At 49.0% G+C, this 17,493-nt stretch overlaps 1 protein-coding gene across 8 annotated transcripts in view; it reads left to right on the forward strand.

The window, feature by feature from the left end:
• The window catches only part of ZNF462 (zinc finger protein 462), a 138,487-nt gene that overhangs the window by 50,234 nt on the left and 70,760 nt on the right, over window positions 1-17,493 (forward strand). For 3 of the 8 annotated variants that reach the window (XR_006295140.1, XM_043567150.1, XM_043567148.1), the window contains exons 2-5: window positions 7,378-7,627; window positions 8,171-13,785; window positions 14,557-14,721; window positions 16,420-16,706. Coding sequence is in view for 6 of the 8 variants with exons in the window: in XM_043567150.1 (XP_043423085.1) it covers window positions 7,408-7,627; window positions 8,171-13,785; window positions 14,557-14,721; window positions 16,420-16,706 (6,287 nt within the window). In the remaining 2 variants the exon portion in view is untranslated. Of the gene's footprint in view, window positions 1-7,377; window positions 7,628-8,170; window positions 13,786-14,556; window positions 14,722-14,885; window positions 15,339-16,419; window positions 16,707-17,493 lie in introns of those variants that run through there. The other 5 variants (XM_043567153.1, XM_043567152.1, XR_006295141.1 and 2 more) reach the window with 4 other exon arrangements.

The following is a 17,493-nucleotide window of genomic DNA, read 5'->3' on the forward strand; positions in this document are numbered from 1 at the left end:
CTGCTATATAGGTGGAGGCTAAGAAGGGGAAAAAAAAGGCAGCTCACAGTGTCCTTGGGTAGGAGGATCTGGAAGTGTTCATGATCCACACCAACCCAGCCATTGTTTACCTTTCTAGAAAGCAATCTGCTTAGGGCTTTCATCCTGATGGGGTAGTTAGATCAGGAAGCAGGGTTTGGAGAAAGACAGACAGACCCAAGTGTCAGGCTTGTATAGTCAGTTTTGTCAGATACAAGAAGTTAGGCTGGGAAGGTCATTGCAGTGTTTGGATCCGGTCCTTGTGTGCCATACTGGTATGAGCAAACTTGGACAAATTCGCATGTAAAAGAAGCGACTTGTCTGAATTTTGTGAGCAAACCATATACATAAGGCAATGAATGAGTCTCTGAGGCATTAGATTGGGATTCTTATGGGCTTTTCCCCAAATAAAAGAGTTCTTGCGGCAAAGCTTTCTTCTACCCTCCACAAGTTGACAGCCATACATACCCCAGTTTTTGGTTTTGATTTGTTTTTCTCTGAGTGGTAATAGAGAACAAGGTGAATTGTTAAAATGGTTTCTAGAGCCGTTCACTGAAACTGTGGAATTTAGACTTTGTGTGGTTGGCCAGACCTTCTGTGCCAGAAACAGTTATGGCCATGAAGGCATACCCAACGCCTGAGGTCAGTCAAGCTTTCAAACCCACAGAGGAGGTACTCGATGCATGGGTTGGTCTTTCCTGAGGTGCAAGATGAGTTTTACTGCAGCTTCTGCTTACTCTGCGTCTTAATCAGTTCTGTAATGAAGACCCAGCAGCATATCTGCAACTTCCCTTTAATTTTACAATTTTTATAATGAGAGTTCTTGTAGTGTGAAAAGTGTCTGTAGAAACCCAGCCAGCATTCTGAATAAAGGAACACCGTGATTTTCTGTCTCTGCCGTTTGGGTGAGGACTGGCTCTCCAGGAGAGAAATCCGTTATCTCTTGTTCTCAGTGTGGGGGCAAGAGTGGCTTCAAAGTTTCCAAGGAACTTCCTGACGGGCCCATGACATTTCAGAGAATTCATTCAACACCGAGAATGGCTTTCCGTCATTTGGAAGAACAAGATGAGCTGAGATCGCGTTTGTCACGGTTGCGTTTTGAGAATTTTAGTGTGAGGAGGCGTCTTGGTTTGTTTTGTTTCTCAAGGAGAATATTGTCAGGACACTTCTCAGAATTAGAGTTATCTAGCGAACTGCAGGTTCCCCTTCACAGACAATGAAGTCTAAAGCTACTGAGATACCACCCTGCTTCCTCCCTTTCTTTTCTAGTCCCTTCTCTCCTCTTTTATCTCCTTGTTCAAATCACACGCTTCCTTTTCTAAGGACAGGAGAGCTGGCAGGCTGCCGATTGGCCTGTTGGCCTCAATTAGCCTTATATCATTGCAAAGGAATGCATGAATTCTCCAGAAGGTATGTACTATCTCTTTCTGTGTTAGACACTCACTACCTGCTTTCATAACAGGTCACTCAGCCAGAATTGCTTCTTATTTACATATCTGACAGTTTTTTAGTCACTTAGATTGTATCCCTAGATGCTCATCTCATTTTAATGATGATCCCAAAGGTGTCTGTTACGAAATATTACTCAACATGTCCGGTGATACTTGCAAACTTTACGCAGAACAAAGCTGAAGCAAGAGATACCCTGAAACGTACCATCGTGGGCCAGAGAGTGAGTGGGCTATTCCTCTGCAGATTGCCTGCTTCAGACTTGCGCTCATGTGCGAGGTCCACAGATGGACCGGGCTGACCACACAGAACAGAGGCTACGTGCATTGGCAGGACTCAGGGTCTCATGGTATTTCTCTGCTACTATTTAAATTCAGTATCATATTGGGGGTTACATATGTGATTGCAAATTAATCCTTTCTCTTCTGAAAATTTGGTTTTGAAGAACAGCTGTGTCTCCCTTCTGAATTCCTTAATTATTTATCCTCCCTGATATGTTAAACCTTTCATTAGTGTGGTGAATTGCCAAGAGTACACAGAACTGCTTAGATCATGTAGCAAACAGTATAAACATTTGATAGGACATTTGAAGACACCACATGGTGAGCCAGGATCTATGGTAGTACCGAATGCTGTGGGATCGATGGAGGTAGTTTGTTGTCAGAAGTTCTTTGTTGGTTTATTTTGTGGGTTTATTTATTTATTTTTAACTAGAACATGGGAGGAGTACATAAATCATTTGGACTTACTTGGAAGGTGCTGATTCTGCTCTAATAGACAGAGTCCCTGTTAAATTTGGAGGGCACACACCCATATCTGAGGTCAAATTAAATCAGTAATATTAATTATTACACACACACACACACACACACACAGAGATTCCATATTTGTATTTGTCAGTTTGATCCTATCATTACTGTTCTCGGTCCTGAAAGGAAGTTTTACGTCAATTTCTCAGTCCAGTCCTGTTTGTAAAGATGCTTTAAAAGATTTTTAAATTACTAGAACTCCCACTTTGACCACGACAAGGGTAAATGATAAGTAGTGATGTAGAATATGTCTTGTTTTAAGAACAGCAGCCCACATTCTCAAGTGGATGAGTTAGTGGTTTCCCCCCATTTTTCAGCCTAAGCATGAAAATCCTTCCTTCCTACCAAACCATGGTAGTGCCGGGGCTCATAATTAGAAATGTTAATGTCCTGACACATGCCATAGCTCCTTGACCTCATTGTATCAGCCTTTTCCGATCTGCAAATGTATTTGTGGAATGATCTTTAGGTTCTCGATGTTTCTGTGTTTCTAGCTGAACTATTCCAGAGTTTATGCATTCCACTACCAGGCCTCGGATAATTGGTTTTTCCATTCATTGGAAAGTAAGAGAAGCACAAACAACAGGTGCTAACTAAAACCTTTCATCAGACTTGAGATTCCGGAGAACTGGGGAGCTCAGTGCCTTATAACTGAAACTAGGTTTCTGGAGTGGACAGAGGAAAAGCACCTTATGGTGTCTCTGGTTCTATTTCTCAAAGGCTTTGAAGGTTATAATTAGTTGCTACTGAATCCCCGTGGCTGTGGTGCCTCACAGCTTTATTTCTGGTCAACAGTCCTTCATCAGAGAACAGGTTTGATCCGGGTAAGGCCTGCACGTGTTAGTTTGGGCACTTCCTGGAGACAGTTGGGATTTTGACTTGAAGACCATGTTTCTGCTTCTGGGCCATGCAGGCCTAGGGAAGCGTGTTCGTCAAGCTGCCCTGGGCGAGGGTTGATGGTCGCCCGGGTTGGAAGAACACTATGAGCCATCAAAGATGCCTCCCCCTCTCCAGGTATGTCTGGGCCGTGAGCCGGAAGGACACGCAGTCAAGCTGTGGGAAAGCTGCCCCCTTTCACCTTCACGGAGGCATGATGGATCCCTGGGGTTCTGAGCACAGAAAGTGGGTGGGCAGGCAGTGTCATTGACAGAGCAACTCCCTCTCCCCATTCTCCTGTGTGTATTCCAAATCCTGAACAAGATCTCTGGGTTTTCTTTAAATATGTCTTTAGGAGTTTATCAGATATGGAAATTTGGATTTAGGGTTTCTCATCCAAGCCCCACCTTTTGAAATCCCCAAACTAGAAATGTAAATGGAACAAAACCAATCACCGATAACAAGTAGTACTGAAGAGTAATGAATAATTAGAATGGTCTAGGGGCTTCGTGCATGTTGAGAGGATTAATCACTTAGGCACTAGGTTATTCGAGAATGAATCCATGTTACCAGAGCAGCTTTCATCGCGGGTGGTGTTAGGGTCTAGTCATTGACACCCGTTTGACCTTGAGGGGCCTGGAAATCCTGCATTGGGGGCAAGAGATGGAGGGGCTTGTTTGATTTGTAGATTCACCCCAGGACTTTCTGAAATGGCATTTCTTTTTAGTTAGTTCTGAAGCTTCCTCTTTTGCTTTTGCTTTTGCTGATTGGGTCAGTGAAGAAAAAAAAAAAGTATTGCTAATCTCATTATGACTGTGTTTTTAAATGAAGTAAGTAGGTAGGAGATCAGGGCTTTTAGCTTTAAATCATCATTTTGTAGCAGATCAGTGTCTAGTTTAGTGTTTCAGTATTGCTCCTCTTGCTGGGTGGATGAAACAGGCAGATACGCAGAGCTAACTTCTCATCTCTTTCCTTGTTGTTGGTTTCTCAGAGGATTACCATCTGCCGCGAAAACATAGTCTGGTTGATGGATGGGTCATCCTCACGTCCGGCTCTCTTTGTCTCTGTGCCTCCCCCATTCCCTTCTTCTCCTCCTGCTCTCACTTCTTGCACGTGTGTGTGCCCTCCGTCTCATAAGCACATCAAGTTTCCGTTTCTTTTGATTGTTTAGGCCCTGCTGGAAATTTCTGTTTTCTTCTGTCAGCGTCTTCAGGAGAAATGTGTACACAAAGGCAAAATGGCTTTCAAAGGAGGCTCCGTCCTCATTTCCGTGCGTGGTGCAGACATCAGATTGAGGGCCATTCAGCTGTACCTGACGCTGGTTCTCTCGGCAGCCTGGAGATTAACCTCTTCTAAGGCTCTGAGCTATTTTTGAGGTAGAGACTGCAACAACATTAAAGCTAGAACCCATTAGGAAATCACTTTCATCATCTCTTCTTTTTCCAAATCAGTGGGTTTTTTTTTTTTTTCTGATCTCCTAACCCTTTAATCTCCTTTGTAGCAGAACAAGGAGGCTGTTGGTTTGTGTTTGCATCCAGCGAAGTTAGAATCCTTGATAACAGCTTCAGAAGACACCAAGATATTAAGAGAACTGCACAGAGAGATGAATTTCATCTCCGGGTGGATGACTCAATGCTGAAGGTGCCCTCCTTTCCTTGTGCAGGACCAGAATTTTTGTTGATGTTGTGCAAACCAGTCTCAAAATTTCCGAAAGACACACAGCAGAAAGCCTTTTGTTGCATTATTTCTAAAGGCTTGAAGTTTTGAAGGGAAGAGATTTTGTTTTCCTCTCGGGCTACACAATGGAGCTTTCAGAGAACCTCTTTTAAAAGGAATAGCTACAGCCTTTGTGTTGAAGGGTGTGTCTGTTGGCAGGGTCTGCTGATGCAGACAGACTGGCTGGTGATTAACAAAGGTCATTAGACTTTGGAATCTGGCAAGCAGAGTCGGATGGTATGTCTTCTGTGTGTGGAAGGACGACTCCCAAGAAGCCAAGGCATTCTGGAGGTCCCCCCAACCCACCCCCAAATCCTCCTGTGGAACAGGGTCTGGTCCAGGATATCGTCCTGCAATTACCAGTGCTCTGCTGGGACTAACGAACAAGCTTATCAATCATGGGATAAAAGAACCTTCCGAGATCTTGGTGAATGACATTTGAGGAGGAGAAAGGTGCTGCCTTTCGGAAAGCAATGAAAACAGTTCATTCTTTGTTGGGAGGAGAAGAGCATAGGAGGAGCCCAGCCTGTTCTTCTACTGCTCATTTCTGATTGTCAGCCTAGCAGTATCCCAGAGAAGCCATGTTGTGCACGGAGGAGAAGCTCTGAGCTAAAATGGCTGCTCCTTAAAGCTCAGAGGACTAGGGCAGCTTAGTGAGTCTTAGAGCTTCAGTGACGCAGGAGCTCATATCTCTTGAAAGTGTGATAAACACATTCAGCAGAGCTGTGGCTTGTTTGGCTGAGATGAAAGGGCTAGGCTTGGGGGATGGGGAGTGCACACTGGATGATCTGCTTTTTTCTGTGAAGTGTTCTAAATGCAGGAGTCGTCTGCACCATGGAAAAATTTGTTTTCAGGTCTAATGGACTGTGCGAAAGGAGAAGTGGGGTGGGGCCTCAGTGACTGCTGTAATTTGATCCAGAGCTGATAGCAACCTCTTCCACACAATTTGGGTTGGTGCTTAGGCATAAAAGCTTGTGTATCTGGAATATTGAGACTTAGTTAGCTGAAAAGACTCTGGTGCACAGTTCAGTGTTTATTGAAAAAGGATAAATTGCTGGGTGAAAGAAGAGGAGGTAAATATCTGTGTCTCACTCTGCAAGCTCAGTCTGTCCAGAGCTCGACTTGCCAGAAGTTATTTTAGCAGGCTATCAGCAGGAGCATTCTTTCATAGAAAATCCGCCCGCAATGGCTCCTTTCTCCACGTTGACATATCACTAGACTTTGTTCCCCCTGCAGAAACAATTTACCTTTTGCCAGAAAAGTATAGAAGCTTGCTGTACAATAAAAGTATAGAAAGATTTGGCTACAGCTTTAGTTCTTGGACATCTGGTTCTAGATTACGGTGATTCAGTAGAGTTTGCGGTGAGCTCAATGAAGTTAACTCACCGATTAAGATAATAACCGGGTATCTCAACTCAAGGTATATATTAAGATAGGACAAACTGCACCTTCTAATACATTTTTAACTTCTGAATGGTGAGCCTTTCCATTGAATTAATGTGAAGCCATCTATGTCTTTCAGTCACACAGTGAATACCAGAATGAAGGGAGCCGGGCAAGTTTTGCTTGATTCTACATCAGGTTCACAGTTTTTTTGTGTGCGAACATACGCTTCACGTTTGTGAAGGAGAGAAGTGGGAAAAGAGAAAGTCATGACTTAGAAGCCCCTCTTCAGAACTGTGTCTGTTACCTTAATGTAAATCGAGGTACCAAGGTGCGACTTTAAACTAGAAACTGGATTGTCATATAAAGTTGGTTGTTTGAGAATCTCATGAGAAATACTTTATGACCTAATTAGATTGGAGAAGCTGTTAGGTTATAATTGGTAGGTAGTAAAAAGCAAAATAACCATTTAGCTTATGAAACACACACACACACACACACACACACACACATGACTAAACTGTTTGGGGAAAGGAGGAAAGAGGTGTACCCCAATATCAGTTAAGGTATTCAAATGATAAAAGGTATAATAAAAGCTCTCTCTACCACCACTCCAAGACTTCAATACTGTTTCACCATTTGGTGGTGAAATGTGTTAGAATATTAAAACAGCTAATGAAGATTGAAATTTGTCCTTTCTTCTGTACAGACAATCCTCTTTACTTCTGAGAAGGGTCTAGTTCAAAAGAAAAATGGGTCCGAGCCAGAATCAAAGTCAGTATTGACTTACCAAGAAATTTGAATTCAGTCAAGAAATTCAGAAACTACTAAAACGGTTAGACTTTTAAGGGTTTCCTTGACAAATGGCATTTCAAGATACGTTTATTATATCAAACTGGAAAATGTTTATTTGGGCTTTCCCCCCTTCTTTGAAGTTACAAAGTCAAGGACATTGTCCCTATTATCTCTGGTTGCGTGTCTTTGGCCAGTGTTCCAACTGGCAGAGTTCAGTAACGGAAATCTGCCGATGTTAGAATTTTTTCCGTTAATGGACTTGTAGCCCCATCAACTTGGGATATGCAGTTAGTGCATTTCTTAAGAGGCTTTGTTCTGACTTCTGTCACAGGTTCCTAATGTGAGAAGGTAGGCCCAGATCATGGAGGTGCTTCAGTGCGATGGCTGTGACTTCAGAGCCCCGTCTTATGAAGATCTCAAGGCGCACATTCAGGATGTCCACACGGCATTTCTGCAGCCAACTGATGTTGCTGAAGACAATGCTAACGAGCCACGATCCGGGTCCATGAATGCCAGTAATCAGACAGAGGTGGAGTATTCCTCTATAAAGGACGAATTTGCGATCGCAGAGGATTTATCAGGTAAATCTTGAAGAATCTCGACGTATCCGATCTATTTAATGGTGCTCGTCTACTTTTAGCCTGTAGCCATGGTTCTTGATATGTGTGGCTTTGTCAAAGTTTATTGCTCCTTGGGAGCCATTTTTGTGGTCTGGGCATCATGTTTCTCTTCTGGAGCATCCTAGGTTATTGCCCTTTCAGCTTCTTTATGTTTCTCAGTTCCCTTTCGATTTGGAGGACAAGAGAGTGTCTGGTAAAATTCTAGAATGAATATCGCAGTGTGTGGAACTTGTGTTTTTATAGCTATAGGGAACATTAATGGCCATGAGGTGAGTATTGCTCCTGAAGCCAAACGCTGTATCTTCACCTGCGAGAAGCAATATGTCTAGTTCATCAGTGCTTCGTTAATACTCTTCAGGGCCTCATCTCGAGACGTTAGGCCTTTTGAATGTGATGTTTATTAATGAAGAATAACTGAAAAGAAAAATTGATTTGCATGATGGAATTTCTTAATTCTCTTTCGTTTGCTTTTCTATTCTCATTTACCTTCTGCTTTCTCTCTAGGTCAAAATGCAACCGCATTGGGGACCGGAAGCTACTATGGCCACAGTCCAGGATATTACGGTCAGCATATTGCCCCTAATCCCAAACCAACAAACAAGTTTTTTCAATGCAAGTTCTGCGTCCGCTACTTCAGGTCAAAAAACCTCCTCATCGAACACACAAGGAAGGTCCACGGAGCTCAAGCTGAAGGGAGTTCGGCGGGACCCCCTGTTCCCGGATCCTTAAATTATAATATCATGATGCACGAGGGATTTGGAAAGGTCTTCTCTTGCCAGTTTTGCACATACAAGTCACCGAGGAGGGCAAGAATCATTAAGCATCAGAAAATGTATCACAAAAACAACTTGAAGGAGACCACGGCTCCCCTCCCTGCCCCTGCTCCAATGCCAGACCCCGTGGTCCCACCCGTGTCTCTGCAGGACCCCTGCAAAGAACTGCCGGCAGAGGTCGTGGAGCGCAGCATCTTGGAGTCTATGGTCAAGCCTTTGACCAAGTCTCGAGGCAACTTTTGCTGTGAGTGGTGCAGCTACCAGACCCCCCGCCGGGAACGCTGGTGCGACCACATGATGAAGAAGCATCGCAGTATGGTCAAGATCCTTTCCAGCCTCAGACAGCAGCAAGAAGGGACGAACCTCCCCGAAGTGCAGAACAAAAGCGCCCCCAGCCCCACTTCCAATTCCACCTATCTGTCCATGAATGCTGCCAGCCGGGAGATGCCCAGCGCTAACGTCTCCAACTTCCGCGGCTCCATCAGTAACTCCATCATGAGACCCAATTCCTCGTCCGCTTCCAAGTTTTCACCCGTGTCTTACCCGCAGATGAAGCCGAAGTCCCCTCACAACTCTGGCCTGGTTAACTTGGCGGAGAGATCGCGTTACGGGATGGCTGACATGACCAACTCCTCTGCCGACCTGGAAACTAACAGCATGCTGAATGACTCCAGTTCTGATGAGGAGTTGAACGAAATAGACAGCGAGAATGGCTTAAATGCCATGGATCACCAGACTTCCGGCATGTCTGCGGAGCAGCTGATGGGCTCAGATGGCAACAAACTGTTGGAGACCAAGGGGATTCCGTTCCGAAGGTTCATGAATAGGTTCCAGTGCCCCTTTTGTCCTTTCCTCACTATGCATCGACGCAGCATCTCCCGTCACATAGAAAACATCCACTTGTCCGGAAAGACTGCCGTCTATAAATGTGACGAGTGTCCGTTTACTTGCAAGAGCTCGTTAAAACTCGGCGCTCACAAACAGTGTCACACGGGTACAGCGTCAGATTGGGATGCCGTGAATTCCCAGAGTGAGAGCATTTCTTCTTCGCTGAATGAAGGTGTGGTGTCTTACGAGAGCTCGAGCATCAACGGGAGGAAGTCAGGAGTCCTGCTGGATCCCTTGCAGCAGCAACAGCCACCGCCGCCGCCGCCGCCACCACCACCGCCTCCGTCCCAACCGCAGCCACCGCAGCTACAGCCGCCGCACCAGGTACCGGCGCAGCCGCAGCCCCAGCCCGCACCGACGCAGCAGCCGCAGCCTCCCGTGCCAGCCCCGCCCCTGCACCCTTACAAGTGCACCATGTGTAGTTACTCCACCACGACTCTGAAAGGGCTGCGAGTCCATCAGCAGCACAAACACTCGTTCTGCGACAACTTGCCAAAATTCGAGGGGCAGCCCTCAAGCCTGCCACTGGAAAGCGAGACAGACAGCCACCCCTCTTCCAGCAACACTGTGAAGAAAAGCCAGACCTCAATTCTTGGGTTGTCCTCCAAGAACAATTTTGTAGCTAAGGCCTCCCGGAAGCTCGCCAGTGACTTTCCCCTCGATTTATCGCCCGTGAAGAAGAGAACTAGGATTGACGAGATAGCCAGCAACCTGCAGAGCAAAATTAACCAAACGAAGCAGCAGGAGGACGCGGTGATCAATGTGGAGGACGACGAGGAGGAAGAGGACGACAACGAAGTGGAGATAGAGGTGGAGTTGGACAGGGAGGAAGAGCCGACGGAGCCAGTCATGGAGGTGGCCACTTCCTTTTCGGCCCAGCAGATCTGGGCGAGAGATGCCGGGGAGCCCCAGAAGGAGCCCAACTTCAGAAGCGTCACCCACGATTACAACGCCACCAACGGCGCGGAGATTGAGCTCACCCTGTCTGAAGACGAAGAGGATTATTACGGCTCCTCAACAAACATGAAAGATCACCAGGTCGCCAACACCGCTCTGCTGAACACCCAGACTCCTATCTACGGAACCGAGCACAATAGCGAGAACACAGACTTTGGTGACTCCGGAAGGCTTTACTATTGCAAACACTGTGACTTTAACAACAAATCTGCCCGGAGCGTCAGCACCCACTACCAACGAATGCACCCGTACATTAAATTCAGCTTTAGGTACATCTTGGACCCCAACGATCACAGTGCAGTGTACAGGTGCCTGGAATGCTACATCGATTACACCAACTTTGAAGACCTGCAGCAGCACTACGGCGAACACCACCCAGAAGCCATGAATGTACTCAACTTCGACCATTCGGACCTGATCTACCGGTGTCGGTTTTGTTCCTACACGAGCCCGAATGTCCGAAGCCTGATGCCACATTACCAAAGAATGCATCCCACGGTGAAGATTAACAACGCGATGATATTTTCCAGCTACGTCGTGGAGCAGCAGGAAGGGCTGAGTACGGAATCCCAGACGCTGAGGGAGATTCTGAATTCGGCCCCCAAGAGCATGGCGACTTCCACTCCCGTGGCTCGCGGTGGCGGTCTGCCAGCTACATTTAATAAAAGCACTCCTTCAAAGACCTTTACTCCAGAATGTGAAAATCAGAAGGACCCCTCAGTTAACACTGTTGTCGTTTACGATTGTGACGTTTGCTCGTTCGCAAGCCCCAACATGCATTCTGTCTTGGTTCATTATCAGAAGAAACACCCTGAAGAAAAGGCTTCCTACTTTAGGATCCAGAAAACCATGCGAATGGTGTCTGTGGACAGGGGCTCTGCCCTTTCTCAATTATCATTTGAGGTGGGTGCTCCAATGTCTCCCAAAATGTCCAACATGGGTTCCCCACCCCCCCCACAACCCCCGCCACCAGACCTCAGTACTGAGCTTTACTACTGCAAACACTGTTCCTACAGCAATCGGTCAGTTGTGGGAGTGCTTGTCCACTACCAGAAAAGACACCCAGAAATAAAGGTTACTGCCAAATATATCAGACAGGCTCCTCCCACAGCTGCAATGATGAGAGGGTCCGAGGGGCCCCAAGGCTCCCCCCGGCCACCCGCCCCCATGCAACAGCTGAACCGAAGCAGCTCTGAGAGAGACGGCCCTCCTGTGGAGAATGAGATGTTCTTTTGCCAGCACTGTGATTACGGGAACCGGACGGTCAAAGGTGTACTCATTCACTATCAGAAGAAGCACCGAGACTTCAAGGCCAACGCGGACGTGATCCGGCAACACACGGCCACCATCCGAAGCCTCTGTGACCGCAACCAGAAGAAGCCTGCCAGCTGTGTGCTTGTCGCCCCCTCTGCCGTGGAGCGGGACAAAACCAAACTGCGAGCGCTCAAGTGTAGGCAGTGCTCGTATACCTCCCCCTACTTCTATGCACTGAGGAAGCATATCAAGAAAGACCACCCTGCCCTGAAGGCCACAGTCACGTCCATCATGCGGTGGGCATTTCTAGACGGCTCGATAGAAGCTGGCTACCACTGCGAGTGGTGCATCTACTCCCACACAGAGCCCAGCGGTTTGCTCCTACATTACCAGAGGAGGCATCCGGAGCACTATGTTGACTATACTTACATGGCTACCAAACTCTGGGCTGGGCCCGACCCATCCCCTCCCTCTCTCACCATGCCCACCGAAGCCAAAACGTACAGATGCCGAGACTGTGTTTTCGAGGCCATGTCCATCTGGGACATCACCAATCACTACCAAGCATTCCATCCCTGGGCCATGAACGGTGACGAGTCGGTGCTGCTGGATATCATCAAGGAGAAAGACGCCGTCGAGAATGTCCTCCCTCCGTCTGAAGAGCTGGTGGGCCCCGTGAATTGTGACAACAGTATGCCCGCTCCGCTCCCCGAGCAGGACGCCGAATGCCCTGAGGACGCCCGGCTTTCCCCCGAGAAAAGCATCCAGCTGGCCTCCGCCAACCCCGCCATATCGTCCACCCCATACCAGTGCACCGTGTGCCAGTCCGAGTATAACAACCTGCACGGCCTCCTCACCCACTATGGGAAGAAGCACCCTGGCATGAAGGTGAAGGCTGCCGACTTCGCCCAGGACATCGACATCAACCCGGGCGCCGTCTACAAATGCAGGCATTGCCCGTACATCAACACCCGCATCCACGGCGTCCTGACCCATTACCAGAAGCGACACCCGGCCATCAAGGTGACCGCCGAGGACTTCGTGCACGACGTGGAGCAGTCCGCCGACATCGCCCAGAACGACGTGGAGGAGACGAGCAGGATCTTCAAGCAAGGCTACGGCGCCTACCGCTGCAAACTGTGTCCGTACACACACGGCACCTTGGAGAAGCTCAAAATCCACTACGAGAAGTATCACAATCAGCCTGAATTTGATGTGTTTTCCCAGTCGCCCCCGAAGCTGCCAGTCTCCCTCGAGCCCGAGATGACCACTGAGGTGAGCCCCTCCCAGGTGTCCGTCACCGAGGAGGAGGTGGGAGAGGAGCCCGTGTCCACGTCTCACTTCTCTACCTCGCACCTGGTCTCCCACACGGTGTTCCGCTGTCAGCTGTGCAAGTACTTCTGCTCCACGAGGAAGGGCATCGCCAGGCACTACCGCATCAAGCACAACAACGTGCGAGCCCAGCCCGAGGGCAAGAACAACCTCTTCAAGTGCGCCCTGTGCGCCTACACCAACCCCATCCGCAAAGGGCTGGCGGCCCACTACCAGAAGCGCCACGACATCGACGCCTATTACACGCACTGCCTGGCGGCCTCCAGGACCATCAGCGACAAGCCCAACAAGGTGATCATCCCGTCCCCGCCCAAGGACGACTCCCCGCAGCTCAGCGAGGAGCTCCGGCGGGCCGTGGAGAAGAAGAAGTGCTCCCTGTGCTCCTTTCAGTCCTTCAGCAAGAAGGGCATCGTGTCCCATTACATGAAGCGCCACCCGGGGGTGTTCCCCAAGAAGCAGCACGCCAGCAAGCTGGGCGGCTACTTCACCGCCGTCTACGCCGACGAGCACGAGAAGCCGCTGCTGATGGAAGAGGAGGAGAGAGGCAGCTTCGAGAAAGCCGAGGTGGAGGGAGGCGAGGCCCAGGAGATCGAGTGGCTCCCGTTCCGCTGCGTCAAGTGCTTCAAGCTGTCTTTCAGCACGGCGGAGCTGCTGTGTATGCATTACACTGACCACCACAGTCGGGACCTGAAGAGGGACTTCGTCATTCTGGGCAGCGGCCCCCGCTTGCAGAGCCCCGCCTACCAGTGTAAGCACTGTGATAGCAAACTGCAAAGCACAGCGGAGCTGACCTCACACTTGAACATTCACAATGAGGAATTCCAGAAGCGTGCCAAACGTCAGGAGAGGAGGAAACAGCTTTTGAGCAAGCAGAAATATGCAGATGGTGCTTTTGCAGATTTCAAACAAGAGAGGGTAAGGATATGTTTTGATTTCCCTTCCCCCAGGAGGCCTCTCATCACTGGTGCCCACATGCACTTCTTCGTTGCCAGCCAGACTGCTACAGGCTTCCTAGTGACTTAGCTTGCCAGAGAGCTCAATAAGTCAATTAAACGTTTCGAGCCTGATTATCCCCCATTCTGTGCTCACCCTTCCCCACGGCCTGTTCCCCTCCCTGCTCCCCCCTCCCGAGGCTCCCCAGGGGAGGGTCGGGGTGGTTTCTCTGTATTTCCTTCTGCCAAGTAGCCTTATCTGAGGCCTAGTTACACGACAACGCTCGCTCTCTAAGGCAGCTGTGGGCCGTCTCTTGGTGTCACTAGCACCTCTCAGCCATGTTTTGGTCTGCAGTGTCGGCTACATGAACCTAACATCTCCAGGAGTAGATTTTTGTTTGTTTGTTTGTCTTGGTCAAGAAGTTCACTAATGGCGTAGCTGTGCAACGTTTCACCTGCGTAGTTGAAATTGGTCTCAAAGGCAGATAACCTGGTGGCAGTGACGATGAGGCTTCTCCACAGAAATCTTCTCTACTCACAAGCTGTAACATATTTGGGTTCCGGAGACTTTGCATAGTAGGCAGTGTGCCACGACTCTGACGAATTCGTTATGTAAAAATACTCACATATTTCTCCCTTGGTTTTTAACCTGCTAATCCGCTTTGAAATAAAATCTGCTAGTACGCTACGAGAATAAATGCCGGCATTTGAGGGAGGGCTCGGAGTACTGATGGCTACCACTGTATTTTACCAGCCTTTTGGTCACTTAGAAGAGGTGCCAAAGATCAAGGAGAGGAAGGTGGTGGGCTACAAGTGTAAATTCTGTGTGGAAGTGCACCCGACGCTCCGAGCCATCTGCAATCATCTCCGGAAACACGTCCAGTACGGCAGCGTCCCGGCTGTGTCCGCCGCCGTGAAGGTGAGAACTGGGGCGGGGGGGTCTGGACGAGCGCTCTTGTGTGTGAGCCATTCGAGTTACTTATTAACCCCGTTGCTCAAAGCAGCTCAGGAAAGGGCGGCCCAGAATGTGGGCATTCCTGAGCTGTGCTTGGATCGGTCTGGCTTGTTTTGATTCTTTTGCAGGTTGGACCTTCTTCATCTTACGTGTCTCGACCTGGTTGCGTTTCGATCTGGTTCCCTTCCACGCGGATAGTTTGGTGGAAACAGAAGATCCGGGCCTCTCGGTACAGGAGGCTTTGGGTCGCCCTTCTGTTCTGCATTTAGTGCCATTAGGTGTTTGCTCTTCCAAGTTGCCCGAGCTCTTGAAAGGAATCAAGTGGGTCCTGTTCCCATCATCTTCTGCTCCTCCCACTGCGTGACTTCTTAACTGTTCTCATCTGGCTGACGGTGCAGAGAGCCCAGGAGAATCCTTTACTTCTTACCCTGGGTCCTCTGAGGAGTGTAAGAAACGTGAAGTCTAAAACCAAAAGCCCCCCAGTCACAGCAGGCCCCGAGAACCCCTTGACCCGATTTGTCTCCTTCGTTCCCTTTCCCGGTTTGTCGCTGACCAGTGCCTCCCCTGCTCCCCCTGACCTTCACGAGAAAGCCCCCCAGTCACAGCAGGCCCCGAGAACCCCTTGACCCGATTTGTCTCCTTCGTTCCCTTTCCCGGTTTGTCGCTGACCAGTGCCTCCCCTGCTCCCCCTGACCTTCACTAGGCCGCCCGTTTTGAACGTCGTACTCCTAAATAGCAGCCCCCGTTTCGGGAGCCATGCCGCCACCCCTGCCTTCCGGGACGTGGCGAAGCGCGTATTTTTGAGCAGAGAAGTTAGTGAGTTCAGGACTCTGCTCTTTCTCTCTAGATACGTGAAATCTGCCCTTCTTGATCTTGTGTCCTATTTTGCCCACGTAGCATGGACGTATAAAGTCTCTGCTTTTCTTCACTGAAGACTGAAGCCCGCTGGCTGTCCGCAGAACGGTGGCGCCCAGGGGTGACGGCGGCCCGCTTCTTCCACGCCGCCTCGGTGTGTTCCAGGCTTGTTTCCTGGACTCACTCGAGGGAGACAGAGCAGCTCTTCGTGTGTAATCAGTAACCCACGGAGTCACCTCCAAACATGAGTGACTTCGAACCAGGCTGCTCCTTAATTTTTTCGGCGGATCAGACAGCAGCCTTCAGTCAGTGGGTGAAGTCACCCTCCGCAGGGTGGGGGTGAGCACGGATGGCGAGGGGCAGGATCCTGCCCCTTTCCTTCACTTCTAAGGGGGGCCCACGGCTCCTAGATGCCCAGACTGCTCTGCTTTTTTCCCCCTCCTTTCTTCCTTCCTTTCTTTTCTCTGAGCCATCACCCTAACCCTGCCTTCTGTCGGTTCGAGTGGGATTGCAGTGTGTTCTTTTTAAGATGGGAGATAAGTGAGTGAACTGTCTCCACAGTTGGGAGAACCCCTCTCTCATGCTTCCCAGGCAGTAGCAGCCGTGTCCTCAGATCACCAGCACTGCATGAAGAGTGGCAGTCGGGTTTGCCCTCCCTCTAGGGGGAGCTGGAGAGGCAGGGGAGGAAGCTTTACCAGGAAGTCCTGAGGAGTTTGGGAGAATGAAGGGAGAGGAGGAGAGCTGGAGACGATGATGCTGGATATTTATTTTGTTGGTGGGGCATGTGTGTGTGTGTGGTTCTCTTAGCAGGAGGCCGAAGACCCCTCCCACTTGTTCCTGGATGGATTGGAAGCAGCCAAAGATGCCACTGGCGCCCTGGTGGACCGGGTGGATGGTGAACACTGCTTGCTTGATGGAATGTTGGAGGATGAAACCCGGCCGGGGGGATACCATTGTAGTCAATGTGACAGAGTCCTGATGTCCATGCAGGGGCTGCGTTCTCATGAGAGGAGCCATCTGGCCCTGGCCATGTTTACCCGCGAGGACAAGTACAGCTGCCAGTATTGCTCCTTTGTTTCCGCTTTCAGGCACAAGTAAGTGCTATCGAGTGGTCGCAAGTGGGTGACGGGGAGGAGATGCCGTAGCGGTCAGCTAGTGCTCGGCTAAGCTAGAGCAGGAGAGGCTTGGAGGAGTCAGAAAGCCCCGCTCAAGGTTTGTGCCTGCTGTGTCGTTGGTTACGTTCCCTTGAGCCTCAGTCACCTCGTCTGTCAAATGGGACTGAGAATAGGAGGTTACCTAACATTAACTACGCCTGGTAAATACAGGCATTTTTTTAAATGAGTATTTTGTAGGCACTGCTATGATTTACAAGAGGGAAGACCAGAAAGCAGACAAATGTCCTGGTGTATCTGTCAGACATTCACTCAGAAACGAATCATCAGTTGAGGAAATAAAGTTCCATTTGGGAAACTGAGTGGCCTAAGGAGATAAAATTAGGACTGTCGACCCACGTGACCAAAGGATCATTGCTTGATCTTGAAAAAGATCTTGAAAAGTAAAGAAGTTACTGATGCCAAAGGGATGCTTGAAGGACAGGGCCAGTGAGGAGAAGGAGCTGCCCGAGGCCCATCACAGCTTTGGAATTGTAGATTTGGGGTGTTGTGTAAGGCTTTCGGAGGTGATGGGAAAAGCGATGGTTCTGAGAAGAAGCCACCGTTTGTTGCCTTTGTCTTTGAACTGTGTAAGAGAGGTACACGTGCAACAATGTGTCCCACCGTCTTGGATGGCGGTGACCAATTGCGAGACTGACCTGCTGTTTATTTTTACGATAATTAAAATAAATGTTGGGCTGTTTGCTTCTCAAAAAGATAAAATGCAGTT

This window comes from Prionailurus bengalensis, chromosome D4 (genome assembly GCF_016509475.1).
Source record: "Prionailurus bengalensis isolate Pbe53 chromosome D4, Fcat_Pben_1.1_paternal_pri, whole genome shotgun sequence".
Classification (NCBI taxonomy): Eukaryota; Metazoa; Chordata; class Mammalia; order Carnivora; family Felidae; genus Prionailurus; species Prionailurus bengalensis.